Source organism: Xenopus tropicalis, chromosome 1, assembly GCF_000004195.4.
Source record: "Xenopus tropicalis strain Nigerian chromosome 1, UCB_Xtro_10.0, whole genome shotgun sequence".
NCBI classification, from domain to species: Eukaryota; Metazoa; Chordata; class Amphibia; order Anura; family Pipidae; genus Xenopus; species Xenopus tropicalis.
The window spans coordinates 184,729,474-184,747,581 of NC_030677.2; the positions used below are offsets into that span (position 1 = coordinate 184,729,474).

Consider the following 18,108-nt stretch of genomic DNA (forward strand, 5'->3'; position numbering starts at 1 on the left):
CTGTCACTTGCAATAGAAAAGAGAAAGAGATGAATGAACTTCAATGTAAGGAAGGTAAGATACTGAGGATACTGAGGTTGAAATTAAATATGTTTGTATATCAGGCAAAATGAATAGCAATAAGGGCCTGCAGAAGTTACTGGTATTTGTCCAGATGGAGCAGACTATATCTTGGCTTCTTACACTGCCTTACCCTTTTCCACACTGAAGTGAATGGGCTGCTATAAGATTCATATAAAACGTATGTGCTCCATCTGTAGTTCAGCAGTAGTCAGAGATTGGCTGAGACATATATGGGAGCTCTTATCTGGAAACCCTCTACAAGAAAGTTTGAAATTATGTGGTTCAGTAAGTAATTCTAAGTATCAAATAAATGTAGTTTTTTCAAATTATTCCCTTAAACTCTTTTTATAAATCAGTACTTTTCATAAATCTTGTACTTGATAGTAACTAAGTTGCATAAATTCATATTGGTGGCAAAAGAATCCTACTGGGTTTATTAAGGTGACCCAATTTACAGGAAACCCCCTATCCAAAAAAAGCCCAGGTCCCAGGTACTCTGGATAAAATATCCCATACATGAATTGCTTTCATGTATGGGCAGCTTTAATGACACTTCAAGCACACAAATGTGTGCTTGATGTGCCATTAAAGCTGCCCATACATAGGCAGATTAAAGGAACAGTAACACCAAAAAATGGAGCTTTAAAGTAATAAAAATATAATGCACTGTTGCCCTGCACTGGTAAAACTGGAGTGTTTGCTACAGTAACTCTACTATAATTTATATCAGTGCTGGCCCGCGACCCCCCTCTGTGTGGCCCCCCACCTGTCTGGCTGCTTTGATGGTTTACTCTTGTGTAAGATTTAAATGGTATCAGTACTGAGATTAACTGCCCCCCCTGCATGGTTCTCACCTCAGATTCAGGCTGTAATCCCCCTGTATTGTTTAAATATGTAATCCCCTGTGTTTTTCACACCTTTTGGTTTCTGCATTGTTCACCCCCTGCAGTGTTCACACCTCAGGCTCAGGCTGTAATCACTCCCATTGTTCCCCTGTTCACACCTAAGAAATTGTATGTAGTGCCTGGACTATGCTGCCTGTGTATATGGCACACACAGACAGCATAGGGTAGGCAAAGTATGGCACACACAGGCAGTACAGGGCAGGCAGAGTATGGAACACATAGGCAGCATAGGGTAGGCATAGTATGGCACATAGGCAGTATAGGGCAGGCAGAGTATGGCACACACAGACGGCATAAGGGAGGCAGAGTGCTGCCTGTGTGTACCATACTCTGCCTGCCCTATACTACCTGTGGGAGGTGAACCTGGCAGGGGTTTGTTGTGGGAGTTTGTTAGCAGTTGGAAATAGCCATTAAATGGTCCCTAAGGTGTGCAATTATGTACTGGGGGTTGCTGTGCTATCCACAGGGGAGGAGGAGGCATATGGATTTAAGGGTATGTCTTAATATGACATAATATAATTCTTTCATATATGAATAACTGTTGATATCCCAGCAGTGAGGGCCAAGCATTTGGGTTTTTGCTGCACTACCACCATTGTGATAAAATGGGTGCGGTTTGAAGTGGGTGTGGTTCAAAAAGGGGAGTGGCCAAAACTGGCTTCCATTAGTGGCCCTCCACCGTGTATGCTAGAGAAATTCCGGCCCTCGGCACCGCAGAAGTTGGACAGCACTGATTTATATAATAAGCTGCTGTGTAGCCCCGGGGGCAGCCATTCAAGCTGGAAAAAAGGAGAAAAGGCACAGGTTACATAGCAGATAACAGATAAGTTCTGTAGAATACAATAGTGTTTTATCTGTTATCTGCTATGTGCCTGTGCCTTTTCTCCTTTGAATGGCTGCCTCCATGGCTACATAGCAGCTTATTTATATAAATTATAGTAGACTTTCTGAAGTAAACACACAACTTTTACCAGTGCAGGGCAGCAGCACATTATATTTTAGTTACTTTTACTTTTATTATTTTTTGGTGTTACTGTTCCTTTAAAGCTTGTGATAAGGCCCCTTCAAACCAAATTTGCAGCTTATCAGCCCATATATCTGCCCTTTATGACTGCCTCCCTGACATATATGTGGCCGAAAATGAGGCAGATATCTACTGGGCAGGTATGAAATAGCAATTCCAAGGAAAATGTGCTGGCACAATGTGGCAATTCAAATTTAATGTTTGGGTCACAAACATCTATGTTGGTCTAATGATCAAAATTTGCTCCCATTGCCAAAAATGAAATTTGCCTGCCAGTGCAGTAATGACTCTGGCATTGATGGAGAAGTAAATAATCACTGGGGAGTGTCAAATGTTAGCGCCCCCCCCCCGGTTATTATAATGACCTACCTGATTCCCCAGACCAGTGTGAACCTGGGCCAAAGAGAAGAAGAAAGAAGCATAAGATGATAATAATGATGATGGGACCGTGCATGTTGGTCTAATAAGTTGCACACAAAACCTACGCATGCTATATAATTGTAGTTGAAGGACCAATATCAGCAAATAAATAGGTTAGGGGCTAGATAACTGAAGGTTAGTTCTGTCCTGGACTTTGGAACCACATATGCAGGTGAGAAATTGTTCCCATTTAGCTATATTGCTTATCAACAAAAGATGATACATTATAGTGATAGACTGGATCCTCTGTAACTGAGTTTTCAGTGTTTCACTTGCACCTCTTGCTTGGCAACACTCAAATATATACATATATATCAGAAACCATTACTGTAGTCTGACTTAAAAGGTCTACATGCATTAGTGCCATCAACGTCACACCACCATCGCCACTGATTGGGGCAATGCCAAGGCCTCAAGTGAGGCTGTACTGTGTGTCAAATGTAGCAAATATAACGACTGGTTCCCTCTTTACGTATTTATGTGATTAATTTTTGCTTGGAATACAGTAAGTAGCCTTAGAAATGTGGGTGATGGGCTGACCTGCAGCTCAGCTGGTATCTCACGAAAGGGAAGCATTCCAAGTAGCAGCTGGTATCTCTGATATAAGAGCACAGAAATATTTGAAAAGATCGAGCTAAAGAAGTTTAGGTTGCCTTGGATACTAGAATCTTGTGTCTATTTCTGATGCGGCTGCAGTGCTGCCTTGCGCTCTTAGTAGGCGGAACTCCATTGTAAATTTGAAATCACTGACATTTTAGTTATTACCGTTGATATACTGGTGTATAGGAAGATATCTAAAGCCAGAGGCAGGATAGGGTGTAGTTCTAGAGACCGTGGAGGTAAATGCCACCACCAGGAACCCATCTTCTTTATTACTGCTTTGTTATTGCTTTGCACAACTATAGGATCACTATAGGATCACTATAGGATCAACCTGGCCAGTTCAATATCTAGCCAGTCCTAGATATTCAGATATTGATCAGTTAGCACTTCGGACCCATGCACAGGGCAATGAAAGGCTGACTTGGGGGTTAAGTGTGGCAGAGTTTGCAGCCACTACCTGCACTTGGATGGACATACTGTGCACACTTCTGGCTGCTGCTTGGCTCAGTGGCTGTTCAGTTCCTCTAGATCCACATGCATACAAGCTTGTTTACAGACAGGGCCTCCCCAACTGATATTTGGCCAAAAATCAGCCAGATGTTGACCAGACAGGCTTAATTTTCCCAGTGGATCCAGGACTGCATTGGCTCATTGATGCTGTCCTCGCTCCAAAGGATCCTATCCCGTTCATTGTAATGTGGATTAGAACAATATCATCCACTTTAGGTTGGCATACAGGAGATCCTATAGTGTATGGCCGCCTTACATTTGGCTTTTCACTTTACTGTGTATGCGCACCCCATCTTGGGCCAAAGAGCAGAAAAAGGAAGCAGAAGGAGATGATGATGATGAATGAGCTTCTACAGAAGTACCTGGGCCAGTGCATGATTTTAGCTAATAAGAGCACTGGTCTGGGATTTTGGGTAAGCAATCATAATCACAGGGGGTGCCTAACATTTTGGCAGCTCCATGTGATTTTATTTTCCTTTAAGTAGCAGGCTGCCTGTTAGTACTACAAGTCAGAGTTTAATGTGGAAAGCCAGGGAATGCCGTTTTGTTGAAGTCCTCTGACCACCTGCACTTATGAGTGGCCCTATTTAATAGTATTACCATCTCTACAATTACATCTCACTTTGAAATATGAAATACTAGGCTGTAGGTCTGGAACAGGTGGTTCAACAAAAGTAGAGTGTTGGCATACTGTGTATATTATGTGTATAAATACTATATAAATACTATATATATGTGTGTGTGTGTGTGTTTCATTTATGTGTATATATATGTGTACATGTATAAAGGCTATACATGGATTTCCTAAAATACACTTGTGAAAAAAAGCTCATATTGCTTAATCAGGTCAAAGAGATATACACACAGCATAAGGCAGGTCTGCCAGCCAAGTTAAGTTCATTGTGCAATCTGTTGTAACCGAAATTCCCTTTCCGAAAAAATTCTGGGTCACAAGTCCATTTAATTTGTGTATAGGGCTTGAAATATAAGATTGTTTCTGTTTACATCTTGATACAAGTCAGTTGTCATGTGTATTTCTGTAAGTAAATAGAATAGTGGATGATGGACATTTAAATTAGAAACAGACCTTTTCGGGGTTTCATGTTACTGTGTTAGACTGTAGCGCCTCCTTGTGGAAGTTTCAGTCTCTATGTATGTGCAGTTTTGAGGAGGCTGTAAGGATATTTATGTACATATTATCTTTGAAACATTTCCATATAGGACTTATTGCAGAATTTAACAGAATACAAAAGTAAATTGCAGATTCAGAGCATTACAGGAAGAAAAATATTTTTGATTTGAAAGGTTTCTAACAATTTGTCAAAATGTGTAAACATGCTTGACATGTGAACTAGACAAAACACCTATATTTTGCTTTTCAGTTTATATCTGTTCAAACTTGGAATTGCACCTCAGATACAAGATTTACTGGGAAAAGTGGACTTCACAGGTAAGTGGCTGGATGGCCCAATATGTGTCTTACAGAAAACAGACTGCTGAAAGGTTTGGTTTATTTCTTTTAACCCAGTAACAAGGAAGTATAGATTATTATTCACTCATTGGAAGCTCTATATGTATCCCTTCAGCTGCAGAGAGCCTTCATTCGTGTCTCAATGGTACGGTAGCTGTGTAGTGCAACATAGAAATACGGCACAGCTTTAAAATCACATAACTTTAACCGTGTTCCTCTAAACACTTTCTGAATCCTGATGTTTCTGGATTTTGTGAATGCCCACATGTTAAAATCCCAGAAAAAAAGAAAATCACTATGGTGACTGATCAAACCACACCTGAAAGGAGTTCTGTCATGATAGGGTACTTTTTATTTTGAAATCACATTGTTTACATAGCAAATAATTCACTCTATCATTAAAATTTTATTCGTGAACCAACAAATGTATTTTTTTAGCTGTAATATTGGTGTGTAGGCGCCATCTCAGTGCATTGTGCCTGAGTCTGAGCTTTCAGAAGGAGCCAGCGCTACACATTAGAACTGCTTTTCAGATAAGCTATTGTTTGTAACTTGAGGCGTCATGGTCGGATTTGGATGTTTTATTGTTGAGTGCAATTCTCACAATAGGCGGGGCATGGGAGCATTTTTTGTTTTAGCAATGCAGGTGTCAGGGAGCTGCTATCTTGCTCCCGTCCCATTGTTCTGAGGATCGCCTGCTGAGGGAAAAAGGGAGGGGGTGATATCACTCCAACTTGCAGCACAGCAGTAAAGTGTGACTGAAGTTTATTATGAAGTATAATGTTCATTATTATGTTTGCCTTTCTCTAGAGGAGGAAATCAGCAATATGCGGAAAGAGCTGGAGAAGTACGGAATCCAGATGCCATCATTTAATAAAATTGGGGGCATTCTAGCAAATGAACTCTCTGTTGATGAGGCAGCCTGTAAGTATGAAGTGGGGATATTCCTTTCACTCAATGAAAAAATTCCTATGGTCCTCTATGAAAAAACGTAAAAAAAAAACCAAAGAGGCTCCTGTACTTTAGCATAACATTGCAAATGAATTGGGCTCAGGGCTTTCCAACTGGGGGTCTGCGGCTAGATGTGGCCTTCCAAATTATTTTTATGTCTCTACACATCTCAGATCTCCATAGCCCCTATTGTACATTATGGTTTTATAATAATCTAAATCCAAAACTTTTGAAATCTTCCAATCCTTCAAACTCAGATTTTTTTTCTTGCAATTTGCTTTTAATTTGATCCAACTGATTATGTATATTATGTTCATCAAGGACAGAACACAAATCGTCAAATAAATTGTAGAGTAATGAACTAAGATGGTGTTCTTGCGACCAGTATATAGAAAAGGGCCCAGCAATGTGGCACTGCTGATGGGAAGTTGTAAACCAAAAGCTGAGGAAAACGTTGTCTTGTTCCCTTAGCAAACAGCAACATTTTGTATTTCTCTAAAAATACTTCCTCAGGCTGCGGGAACCCCACAGACAACCAAAATGCCCACGTACAATTCAGTATGGGGGATGTGTCGATGTGACGTCAATGACAAGTGGTAGCCGATAGGAGAAATTGAAGAGCAATGTCCATTAATTGTAATTTATTAAAAAAAGAAAATCAGTGATGGGGGTCCCCATCGTCTTAATTTCTATTTACATTTATTTTACATTTAATCACTGGTTTCCTATTTTATAAACAATTGAATACAATGGATAGATATACATTTCAATGCACTATATGATATTAAATGTGATGCCCTTAGTCATTGACTACTTGCTGCTTTATATATAATATAAACAGTTTAGTGTTTTCTGACTTGCCCTTTTTCCTCTTTTTAGTGCATGCAGCAGTTATTGCCATTAATGAGGCTCTGGACAAAGGCGTAGCTAGCCAAACAATGGTAACGTTAAGGAACCCCAATGCAATGCTATTAAATGTTGAAGAGAGATTTGCTGAGGAGTACCAGAATGTGCTTGCACAAGCCAAGAAAATAAAAGAAGATAATGCAAAGATAAAGGTAGCGAGACCTCAGCCTGTTCCTCTGATGTAACTCACATAATGTTTTTCTGGTCTGTATAATATGCTGAAAAGGTACTACTTAAATTCAAGCTCTGTATATGGAACTATTTGATCACTTTCTCTGTGTGACAACTGTGGCAAATGACAGGCATCACCTTTATACTTAGCCCTTTTTAAATATTTTGGTTATGGCACCAATGATTATACCCTCAGACATGCCCTAGTATCTAGGTAGGAAAGATGTTGACATTTCTCTTGACAGCATATACTGCTTCTTCACCCCAAGGGTTGGATTTATCCACAGATCCTTTCTTTGGGGCTCTCTACTTGATATAAGGTTAGTTTGCTTCCCTGATATCTGGCTTCTCCTCTGTATTTAAGGGCAAATGTGTGATATTTTGTTCTTTATTGCCACTACTTTGTTGTGGCTTCGCTGCACAGCTCTAGCTTGCCTATTACAGGATAGATGTAAAACATGCAGCCTATCACCTATTATTAAACAATATAATGATGATTCAGCAGAAGCTGGAGGGCTCAAGGCACAAAGGTTGAGTCATACTGAGGGTCTATATAGACCTGTTGGGCAAGGATGACATCAACATGCCTTTAGTCTTTATCCCACCTAATTTTCAGACCTGCCAAATAAATTTCTGGTTAATTGGGCAGGCCCTCCCGAAGTCCCTATACGCAGTCCAATAAGCTGCTGACTTCTGGAGGGGCCTAGCTTGAAGCTTTTATAGGTACATTGATGATAAAGTAGAAGGAAAAGTATAATCTCTGGGGGGCACCCACATTCAATATGCCTTTCTTTTTTCTGCTGGTTTTATAAACAGGCTAACCTTTTAGTCAAGTGATTCTGTCTTAGTGAGTAAAAACTCACTATTGTGCTGTATGACAAATACAAGAAAAGACCCCATAATGTTGCTAATGACAGTGTATATGACAACAAGAAAATTACACAGCACAATTTAATAATGTATAGGTATGGGACCCATTATCCAGAATGCTTGGGACCAAGGGTATTCTGGATAAGGGATCTTTCCATATTTTGGATCTCCATACCTTAAGTCTACTAAAAAATCAGTAAAACATTAACAAACCCAATAGGATTATTTTGCATACAACAAGGATTAATTATATCTTAGTTGGGATCAAGTACAGGTACTGTTTTATTATTACAGAGAAAAAGGAAATTGATTTAAAAAATCTGAATTATTTGATTAAAATGAATACTATGGAATACTTTCTGTAATTCGGAGCTTTCTGGATTACAGGTTTTCAGATAACGGATCCCATACCTGTAATATTAAATGATTTCTACTGCATGTGATGCTAGTATCACTTTACCATTCCTTTTCTACCTAGGCTCGCAATGTTGTAAAACAATAATACAATGTAGATATTGTTGTGTTGGGATTACTGATCACAACCAATATATAGAGAGTCTCACGGGTTTTATTTAAAATGTAGTTAATTAGATAAATAAAATTAACAGTATACACAGGTATAAATAAACCATTTTATTTTCTTTATAGTTAATGTTTAAATAACTAATTCATTAATATACAATAGCAATATGGATCAGAGCATTTAGTGCAACAGTAATTGCTATTCCTATGAGTAATTAATCAGAGCCTTGTCAATTGCAGAATAACACAATTTCTGAAGAAGAGAGGGATGTGTATGAAGAGCTGCTTACACAAGCAGAGATACAAGGTCACATCACTAAGGTTAACAGTAAGTACAAAGATTTAGGTGGCGTGGAATGCGTGGCATCCCACTGGGCCACATCAGGATGACTGTATGTTGCCCCTTTCTAGTTTTAGGGGCTGAGAGATGAAAGCTACACTAATATATATGTTTTGCACGTGTTTCCAGCTATCGCTTTTTTAACAGGCAGCGCTGGCCAGATGGCTTGCTCCTCTGCTTAATATACCGGCTTCTATCAAAATGCATTTTTATTTTATAAATTTCGATCCCTCTTGTTGTCATGGAGAAAGAGACCCATAAATGTGATGCACTCAGTTTCAAAACTGTGATTTAAATTAGGGAAAAAAAAGGTTTATGGGGGGCTGGGGTGCAACTTTTTTTTTCTCCTGTTACAGGTTTTGTAAGATTGTCTTTCCTTTCAGCCAATGTAGCCTTAGTGCAAGTAAATGAGGCCATTGACAGGAAGGATGAAGTGGCTTTGCTTAATGGTCTGATGCTTCCTATTCTGAGCCTTTTTGAAGTGCAGCCGAAAAATTCATCATGGTACCTGGCACAATTGTGTAACACTAAAGAACAGAAAACACAGGTAATGGGGAGATTTAAGCGATCAGAACTCGTCCCCCACTGAATAGGCTCACATTCCTGCCAATTGCAATCTTACTTACTGCAAGGTGTCCTATCTTAAGTGGGGGCCGCTCTGGTTTCTGGCCAAGAAAAGAGTTAGTGCTTACTGAAAGGTATGGGGTAAACTAGAGCATATTAGGTTCAACTGTGCATATAGGGGAATGGGCAAAAATGCCATAATGTTTAATTGTGATCTTATAACAACGGCACGGATTAACTTTCTGCTGAATTCAGCTCACATACAGACAGATACATATTGCATGGAAAATCTTAACACCCTAGCCGCTTAAGCTATTTCTAAGGCGCTATTTAGTAGAATATTCAGGGTTTCTTTATATTTAATACAAGACTTTACTATCAATTCCAGCATCCAATTGACAGATGAAAGGGGAGGTTACTGGGACAAAGGTATCTAGAAGGCTACAGGTTGCATATGACCGATATATAGCATTTAGCTCCCAAAAAGTATACAAGATCTTAAATGAAGGCTATTTCTAGTCAACATGATGGATGAGGTTGTCTGCCAGCAGAAATAACCGTCTGCCTTCAGGATATACAAACAGCTAGAGCCCGCAGGGGCATTTTAGTAATTGTAGATACAGCTGTACAACTAGTTTATAGTGGCACGGATTCATTGGCTGACATAGGTGCTAAATTGCACCCGCGCGGTTGCCAGCTGCAGGGATGGGATCTTATTGGTAGCTGCCCTGGAATAATTTGGCACCTGTGTTCGTAAATTAGCCTCTGTAAGGAAGGAGGAGATGTTCAACTAGTGTCAGAATTGCCCCTTGGGAGGAGAGGTACATCCGCCCAACTAACTTAAAAACCTTTTGGCACCACAAATGAGCACTGGGTTTAAAAGACATGAGTTTTTTTTATCCAAAGTGAAAATGCAAATTGTTTATTTTCTCTTCCCATGTCATTATCACCCTCATATAGATTCCATTCACTTCTAAGCATTTTAAAGAAAAAAAGAGATCAGTGAATATCAGGCATGGAATATATTCACCCAGCTATTGCAGATCTCTTCTAGACTCTCATGTGCAGTGAAAGGCTCATTGATGCCATTGTCTCACATGAAATAGTCCAATGATAACATTGTGCATCTGGTCCTGTGACCTCATATACATGCCCAGCTGCCTTTTGCTCCTAAGATCACATTTGATCCATTCTCTGAAGCCTGTGGCATGTCACACTGCAGTTTCATCAAACTAGAACATTTTCAGGTGTTAAGAATTATTATCTTAGCTAAAGACACAAGTTCTATAAAGGGTTCATTTAAATGTGATCCTTTAGTTCAGGGATAGGCAAATGTGTTGGCTCCAGCTCTTGCGGAACCTTGAATCCTGGGGTCTCCAGTGACAGTAAAGCAGAACTGCTGTGGGAATGGAGGGAGCCGCAGTTCTGAAACAGCTTAAGCCCTAAATTTTACCAATGCCTGTCATAGTGCCTTATACTGACTGCCAGGAAAACACTAATTACTCTTTATTTTTCCCCTGCTTTGTTATTAATCTGAAGATTTTTTTGTCCCTTCCTGATCCCATAGAAAGCAGGTGCCCCCAGTATTCTTGACAAAAACGAGATTCAAAAAGACGTGAGCGTTGCCAATAAGGAAGCAGAGGCTCACGTTCTTAGTGAGTAAAAGTTTCACTTCCCAGTCTTACTCTCTATCAATGAATTGCATGCAAACAGTTTACATTCTGATTAACCGAAACAAAAACCCAAATCCTTGGAATAAATGTTGTTTCTGTTGCTGTCCTTCTCAGTGTTGCAATTACTCCAATCACTACTCTGTGCAGTTTTGGAAGTATTCTTTATGTATAAGGTAGTTAACATTTCTTTGTTTCATTCCGTAGCCATTTCAGCGGGCAGCCGCTGCATCTGCTGCCATTGCTTCACTAAAACGCACGGCTCCTTGTTGCAATATAAAGCCCTTTCTTGCCCATAACACACTGCTTTCTTGTAATAATGCTTCCTTTTTTAAGCTTTAAAGGGGCGTTTGAACTTTTTGTGTCTTTTTTAATAATTAAAACCAGGGAACCATTGCTAAATGCTGCTTGTTATTGCTGGGTAAACCTTAACAAGCACTATAGTATTTTTCCTTGGCTACCAAGGGCACCTTCATAAAGTCAGCTGATGATTACCTTGTCAGAGCAATAATGGCTGCTCCCCTGATAACAGTACTATGCAGACAGATTACCTGTGCAGTCATACATATGTGAATGTCATATTAAACACTTAAAAAGAAAGTAAACAGAAATAGTAATGAGAGGGGGGTATATTGTCTTCTTCTACACAGTGGTTTAAATATAAGGGTACTTAAATGTCACAGATGGGTAGTTTGCCTCTAGGAAAGCATTGTAATGGCAGCAAGCTGAGAATTGAGGTTTATGTTGGCTGAAACCATGTCCTGTAGGTCTAAATAGGATGGGGGTGGCTTGCTGTCTTTGTCTTGATGCCTCTTCTTAGACCAGTGATCCCCAACCAGTGGCTCATATGAGCAACATGTTGTTCCCAGTGGCCTCAAAGTAGGTGCCCATTTTTTCATTTCTGGCTTGGAAGCAAATTTTGGAGGCCCAGAGACACAGTTTTACTCCAAGCAGAGCCTCCTGCAGGCCAGCAATCCACATGGGGCTACCAAATAGCCAATCACTTCTATTTTGCATACTCAATGAACTCTTTTCAGGCTTGTGTGGCTCACCGACACTTTTTACATCTTAGTGTGGCTCGTGGGTAAAAAAAGGTTGGGGATTCCTGTCTTAGACAGTGAATTTTGCTAATGGGCAGCTAGTGCAAGTTTATCAGCCAATCAGTTGGAATTAATTAATTTGAATTCGATGGGGCCAACCCATTGCTGCTCAGTTGTGGAAGAGAGATTTGATCCTCTTTTTTGCTGCACTGCTAGTTACCTTTTCTGTCTATTTATTTTTGCTAGACTGCAATGTACTGAGTGTTTTGTTAAAACAGGTGTAGAGTCATTCGGAATTGAAGCTGAAAGCAGTGTGCATTATTGGGCAGAAAGGTGGAACATATTGTACCTGCATGGCACTGCATGCGTCATTTTTTCCACCATATTCTGCTGTCTCTGGCTTTGAAACTGTACCAGTAGACTTGCCCCTGAGCGTGGCTCAGACCTATCCCTGCATGGTGCCTTCAGTTCATCAGAAGTGCATTGTTATAAAATCCAGAATGAAACCCAGTGTGAATCCCGTTTAGGTTGAGAAGTTTACATTTTCTTATTTCAGATTGTATTCCAGATCTGCACAATTCTACTGTAGCATTTAGGAGAAATGTGTGTTCTAATCCTTAGCCTGGTGTTCTACTTGTTATATGAATGCTCTGTTTTGTCAGCAGTTTTGTCTGTTTTGTTAATGCCAGTTTTCTTGGATTTTGACCTCATGAGTTTATTTGCTCTCCAATAAATATTTGGGGGCTGGAATTGAGTTTCCCCAGCCCTCCTGATGAAGATAAAACGAAGAAAGAATATAAGTTAAAGAGGCTGTTTAATGATACAAGCTTCTGTATTTATTTTCTTTCTGGTAGATGCTTTTTTCAGAAGTAATTTTCCATATGAAAGAAATAGTGGTATAAAATGTTAGTTCAATAACCTCATTACTGTTTTCATCTGGGGTGCCACAAACTGGCATTGTATCAATGTCTAACATGACTGGGATTGCTGCATGGAACAAAGCATTAATGTAGCAGGTAGAACATGCCAGTGCTCCAGTAGCAAAGCCAAGCCAACTGTGATATGTTGAGTGCAATTGGATTCTGTTCTTCCTGTCTCTTGTTGATCAATGTGATGATCATTACCAGGTCATGTGATAAAATCATGATCAATGGGCACCTTTGGAAAATCCAGCTTGATGGGCTACACTGGTGCATATGATTTCAGTGCATTCAGTTTGCAATCAGAGCAGCCCTGCTATGTGCATTTATTAGAACCATTCCTGATTTTCAAATTATCTGGTGAGGTTTACATGACATCCGTTTGTTAATATGGCTTCCCCGCAATGTCATATACAGTGTGCTTTGTTAAATAGAAAGTTATGCCTAAATACAGTCTTTTATATATGATCCTTTGAAGTCACAAGGTGGCAGCATTGCATTTCTCCCATTCACATGCCACAAAGCAAACCTCAGACCAGTCACATAATAGCCAATGGCTAGTCTGCATTAAAACATCACATTAAATTCCACATGTTAAAAGCTGCTGTACCTCAATAGAACCATCACATTTACATATATACAGAATTTTTTTTTTTTGTTTATTATTTTAGCATGACTTTCTGTTTAACATTTTAATGCCACATATCTATAAATGTGTGATCGTTTATAAAAGCAGAAATTTGAGCACCTTTGTTATTGAATTGGAATGATTCTAAGAATTGCATCTTACAGGTGATTTGTCACTAAAGAGGGTTCCAAATTTGTTGCATTTATAATCTTACTAACTTGCCTATCACTTACCATGTGCTTTAGATGTAACACATTATTTGTTTATTGTGCCTGCTTTTTTCCCAATTCGTATCCATGTCTTATTTGTTCTGCATCGGGGTGTCCTGTGGCTGTACTGCAGTTCCCATTACCGCTGGCTGGGGGTAACAGGAGTTGTAGCTCTGCAACAGCTGCGGGAACACATTGCACTGCAAAGCAAGCTTTGCCTAAGAGGAAAATCCAGTCTCAAACTCTTAGGAAGTGCAGTTTAGGCACTTTACTGTTATACGTGCACTATATTTAGTTTTGTAATTCATCTAGTATTTTATGCTATTTAGCACAACCTCACTCTCGTGAACAATGAGTTTATTTGATTAAAGAAGTTATTAATTTTAAATTAAAGTAACCGTATAGGGTGGCTCAATTGCCTATATTATTTTATGGTTAGTCAATTATATTGTAATTGCAACTTTGGGTCACTAGATGGCAGTAGGGTCAGTGAATCCCTATAGTGTGTAAGGTGTGTAGGCCTCTTTTGCTAATATTCAGGGGATAATTTAGGAAGCCAAAGGCCTGAGAAAACCAACTTTACATGATGACGATGAGTCAGCTAAGAACAGATCTTGTGGAGCTCATCTTAAAGGGTAGCAGTAAAAAAAAAGTCCAGCTAACTGAGCAGCTTGTTCTCTGCCGAAGAGTTTAGTGGGATCAACACTCCATCCTGTAGCACCACAGTGTCAGGGTCAGCCTTAGTAAATATCCTCATAAACTGTGGTTAGACCACTTGGTGTGTGCTGACTTGGGCCAAACCTCAGCAGACCATAAAGGCAATAGTTGAATGAAAGGACCAAGAGAGTTAAGTTGTATTGTGGGAGTGTTCTTGTTATGATATCTCGGGCTGTGTGAGCAACAATAGCAAAGTTTATGAGAACGTAGCAGTAAAATTGTTTTCTGTAAGTACTGTATGGACCTCCATATTATTTATATCTAGTGTACATTAATACTGTGACTAAAGTAAATAACTGTCATCTAACAAGTTATATTACCCTTTCAGTAATGTGACTTTTCTTCCCTTTTTACTCTGACATTGGTGTAATGTGGCATACACACTATATTGTATGAAATATATGACGTAGACAAGAAATATAAGCTTTACATGTATGGCACGTGTACATTTCGCTACTGCTGGTGAGAAGGAAAGCCATGGGCATAAAGCTTATATGTCTTGTCTGTGTCATGTATTTGATAAAGTACAGTGCACAGGTTACCAAGTCAGAAGTAGATTAGATTGCTGACCCCATAGCTACTAGCAGTTGTTTAATCCCTACCCTGTCAAGCAGGCTCCAGGCAAGGCAAAACCTTCTGTATTGGAAGATCCTGTATTTATTTTCTATAGGGATAGCCTGAAGCCAGAGGGAGCAATAAGGGTGCTTGGCAAAATAACATAAAATACAAGCAATATAAAAGATAAAACACAGTGCATGTATATACAGTTCAGAGGTTGGTTTGAGACTGGTCTCCACCTTTCATCTGTTTTCTGTTTTTTAACTCAAGTTTGAATCAAAATGTTCTGCTAACTTTAGTGACCTCCTGTGCCTATTGCAGATGTGCCTGAGCGTACAGTATGTGTGTGTGCCAATGGACAATGAAAGCTATTAGACATTTTGTTATGCTTCAGTATAACCTGATCGGAAGATAAATATATACCTGCCAAATAGCAGACATTGGATGTTTGCAAACAGCTATACCCAATGAGATCGAAAATATGATTGTTTTAATGGGAGAGCACAAATGTTGCAAGTTAAGGCCCATTAAAATAGTGACGCATACCTTTCACACCTGAAAGCAATAAGTGTACATGAATATTTTATTTTATACTGGTGAATGTGCAATTACCAACACCATCATCTGAATGACATAAAGTGCAGGTAGAGTTGTGACTTGCAGGGTAAGTATGTCTCACTCTGCCATTCACTAAATGACCCGTTAATCTTGTGATTCCATTTGTGCTGTTATTCAGTGCTAGAAGCCGTGGAAAAGATCAACGCGGCTCTTCTTAGTGGCGATTCCTCCCAAACCCTTGCAGCACTCCAGCTGCCCGAGGCTCAGATGCCTACAGTTCATCCATTTGCTGAAACACTATACCATATGGAACTGCAGAGTCTGCAGAAACAGAACCCTGCGGTAAGGAGTCTCCCAGAACCTTTGGGTCTATTTCCATTTCTGCTAGTGCCACTAGTGATGTGCTTGTTCATTTGATTGGGTTGGTGCCTTTATTAACCATATTTTAAGTTTGTATTTGTGGCCAGTGAGCTAAAAGACTCCCAGAATAAACATTCAACACTTGATTTTGTGACAGCTGAGCACCCCAGTTTTAATTAAATAGGGGAAATATTTAAGGAGTACACAGCTATGACGTGTTCATATAATATGTCTGCAGAACTATCTGACCCAGGAGGAGCTGTTTATTGCTGTGGAGATGTTGTCTGCTGTTGCACTCGTCAATCAAGCCCTGGAAACTAATGACTTCAATGCTGTTCAAACTCACCTTGCCAGCCAAGCTATTGGCCTCAATAATCTGGAGGAAGACAACATGCAACGGTACCTATTCTACACCTAACCCTGCTGCTCTCTTGTTTTACCCATATGCATTAAAGGGGTGGCTCACTTATAAATTAACTTTTAGTATGATTTAGACAATGAAATTCTAAGACAACCTAACAAATTAGGTTATGTAGATTTTTGTTCAGCAGCTCCCCAATTTGGAATTTCAGCAACTATTTGGTTGTTAGGGTCATGTTTACCTTATCAGCTGTGCAGGGGTTTGAATGAGAAGCTGGAATATGAATTGGAGTGGGACTGAATAGAAAGATTAGGAATAAATAGTAACAATAATAATAACATTGGAAGCTCACAGAGCAATAGTTATTTTTAGCTGCCAGGGTCAGTGGCCCCCAGTTTGACCCCCGATTTGAAAAATTAAAGGGATTCTGACATGGGAAAACTCTTTTTTCACAAAATCAGTTAATAGAGCTTCTACATTAGATCCTGGATTGAACTCCATCTTTTTAAAGATCTTTCTTTTTTTATATTTAAGTTTGAAATTTGATGTTCCATGTGACCCAACAAACGTCAGTCACTCTTTACTGCTCCGCTGTGAGCTGGAGTAATATTCCCCCCAAGGTAATGATGCTATAGTTGCAGAAGTATTTGGGATATAAAATAAACTCAGGCTAGGTCCCACCATCCAGAGTTTTGGGACTCCCAGGTAGGGGCACCCTCAAAGTATGACAACTTCAGGTTTTGTTCTTATCTCACGGAATGGCTTACTGTTTTTCAGTTATACTGGAACACTGGCATCTCTTAGGAAAGAAGCTCTTCACCAAGGACAAAGCTATCTGGGCTGGACTGAAATTCAGAAGTGCATTGATGGTGTTAATGATGAAATACAGGAAGAAAATGAAAGTGAGTGAATTTATTTCCTTAGCTGGCCATCTCTGTCTGCTTCCTTAAACCCACAAGACCCCAGCGCTTGGGCAAAATGTGTATGTTAAAGGAACAGTAACACCAAAAAATGAAAATATATAAAAGTAATTACAATATAATGTACTGTTGCTCTACACTGGTAAAATTGGGGTGTTTGTGTAACCAAAGCTGTTGTGGAGCCATTGGGGCAGCCATTTAAAAAGAGAAAAGGCACAGGTTACTAAGCAGATAGATAAAACACCATTATATTCTAAAGAGCTTATCTGTTATCTGTTATGTAACCTGTGCCTTTTCTCCCTTTTTCCATTTGAATGGTTGCCCCTGTGGCTACACAGCAGCTAATTTATATAAGCTATAGTCGTGTTTCTGTAATTGGACAGTGTGTTCAGGGCATTTTGTCTCCCAAGTGATTTCAGTAGGTGGGTGTAAGGACACCCCTCACCCGTATATATATGTGCATTTGTGGGTCATATGATTATCGCTTAAAAAATAATCAACATTTTTTAACAATACTTGGGAGTGCACCCATGGGTTCAAGCTATTGCTTGCCACTTTATTGAATATGAAGCATTTCTAAGTATTTTTTTTTCTGCCAGTGCTGGCACTTTAAAGCAGACCACATTATAATTCTTCATGGGAACCCATGATGGAGATTACAGCAGTGATAGAGCTGGTTTTAGCAGCAGAATTTAAAGGGGAACTATAGACCCCCCCCCCCCCCAGCAAATTAATGTAAAATGAATTTGTAACTGGAGCATCCCCTGCTGTTTTGCTTGGTTTGGTGCCAAAAGCTTAAATTGCATGAATCACCTGCCGACAAGTGTACTTTAGCTACATTTAGGGG

At 39.6% G+C, this 18,108-nt stretch overlaps 1 protein-coding gene across 2 annotated transcripts in view; it reads left to right on the forward strand.

Annotated features, from left to right (window-relative positions):
• Positions 1 to 18,108, forward strand: part of iqgap2 (IQ motif containing GTPase activating protein 2) — a 164,929-nt gene that overhangs the window by 83,327 nt on the left and 63,494 nt on the right. The window contains exons 6-14 of one of the 2 annotated variants that reach the window (XM_031893843.1): positions 4,908 to 4,975; positions 5,807 to 5,920; positions 6,827 to 7,005; positions 8,657 to 8,744; positions 9,140 to 9,303; positions 10,888 to 10,975; positions 15,799 to 15,962; positions 16,219 to 16,379; positions 17,119 to 17,243. In XM_031893843.1, coding sequence (XP_031749703.1) covers positions 4,908 to 4,975; positions 5,807 to 5,920; positions 6,827 to 7,005; positions 8,657 to 8,744; positions 9,140 to 9,303; positions 10,888 to 10,975; positions 15,799 to 15,962; positions 16,219 to 16,379; positions 17,119 to 17,243 — 1,151 coding nt within the window. The remainder of the gene's footprint in view (positions 1 to 4,907; positions 4,976 to 5,806; positions 5,921 to 6,826; positions 7,006 to 8,656; positions 8,745 to 9,139; positions 9,304 to 10,887; positions 10,976 to 15,798; positions 15,963 to 16,218; positions 16,380 to 17,118; positions 17,244 to 18,108) is intronic. The other variant, XM_031893849.1, reaches the window with a different exon arrangement.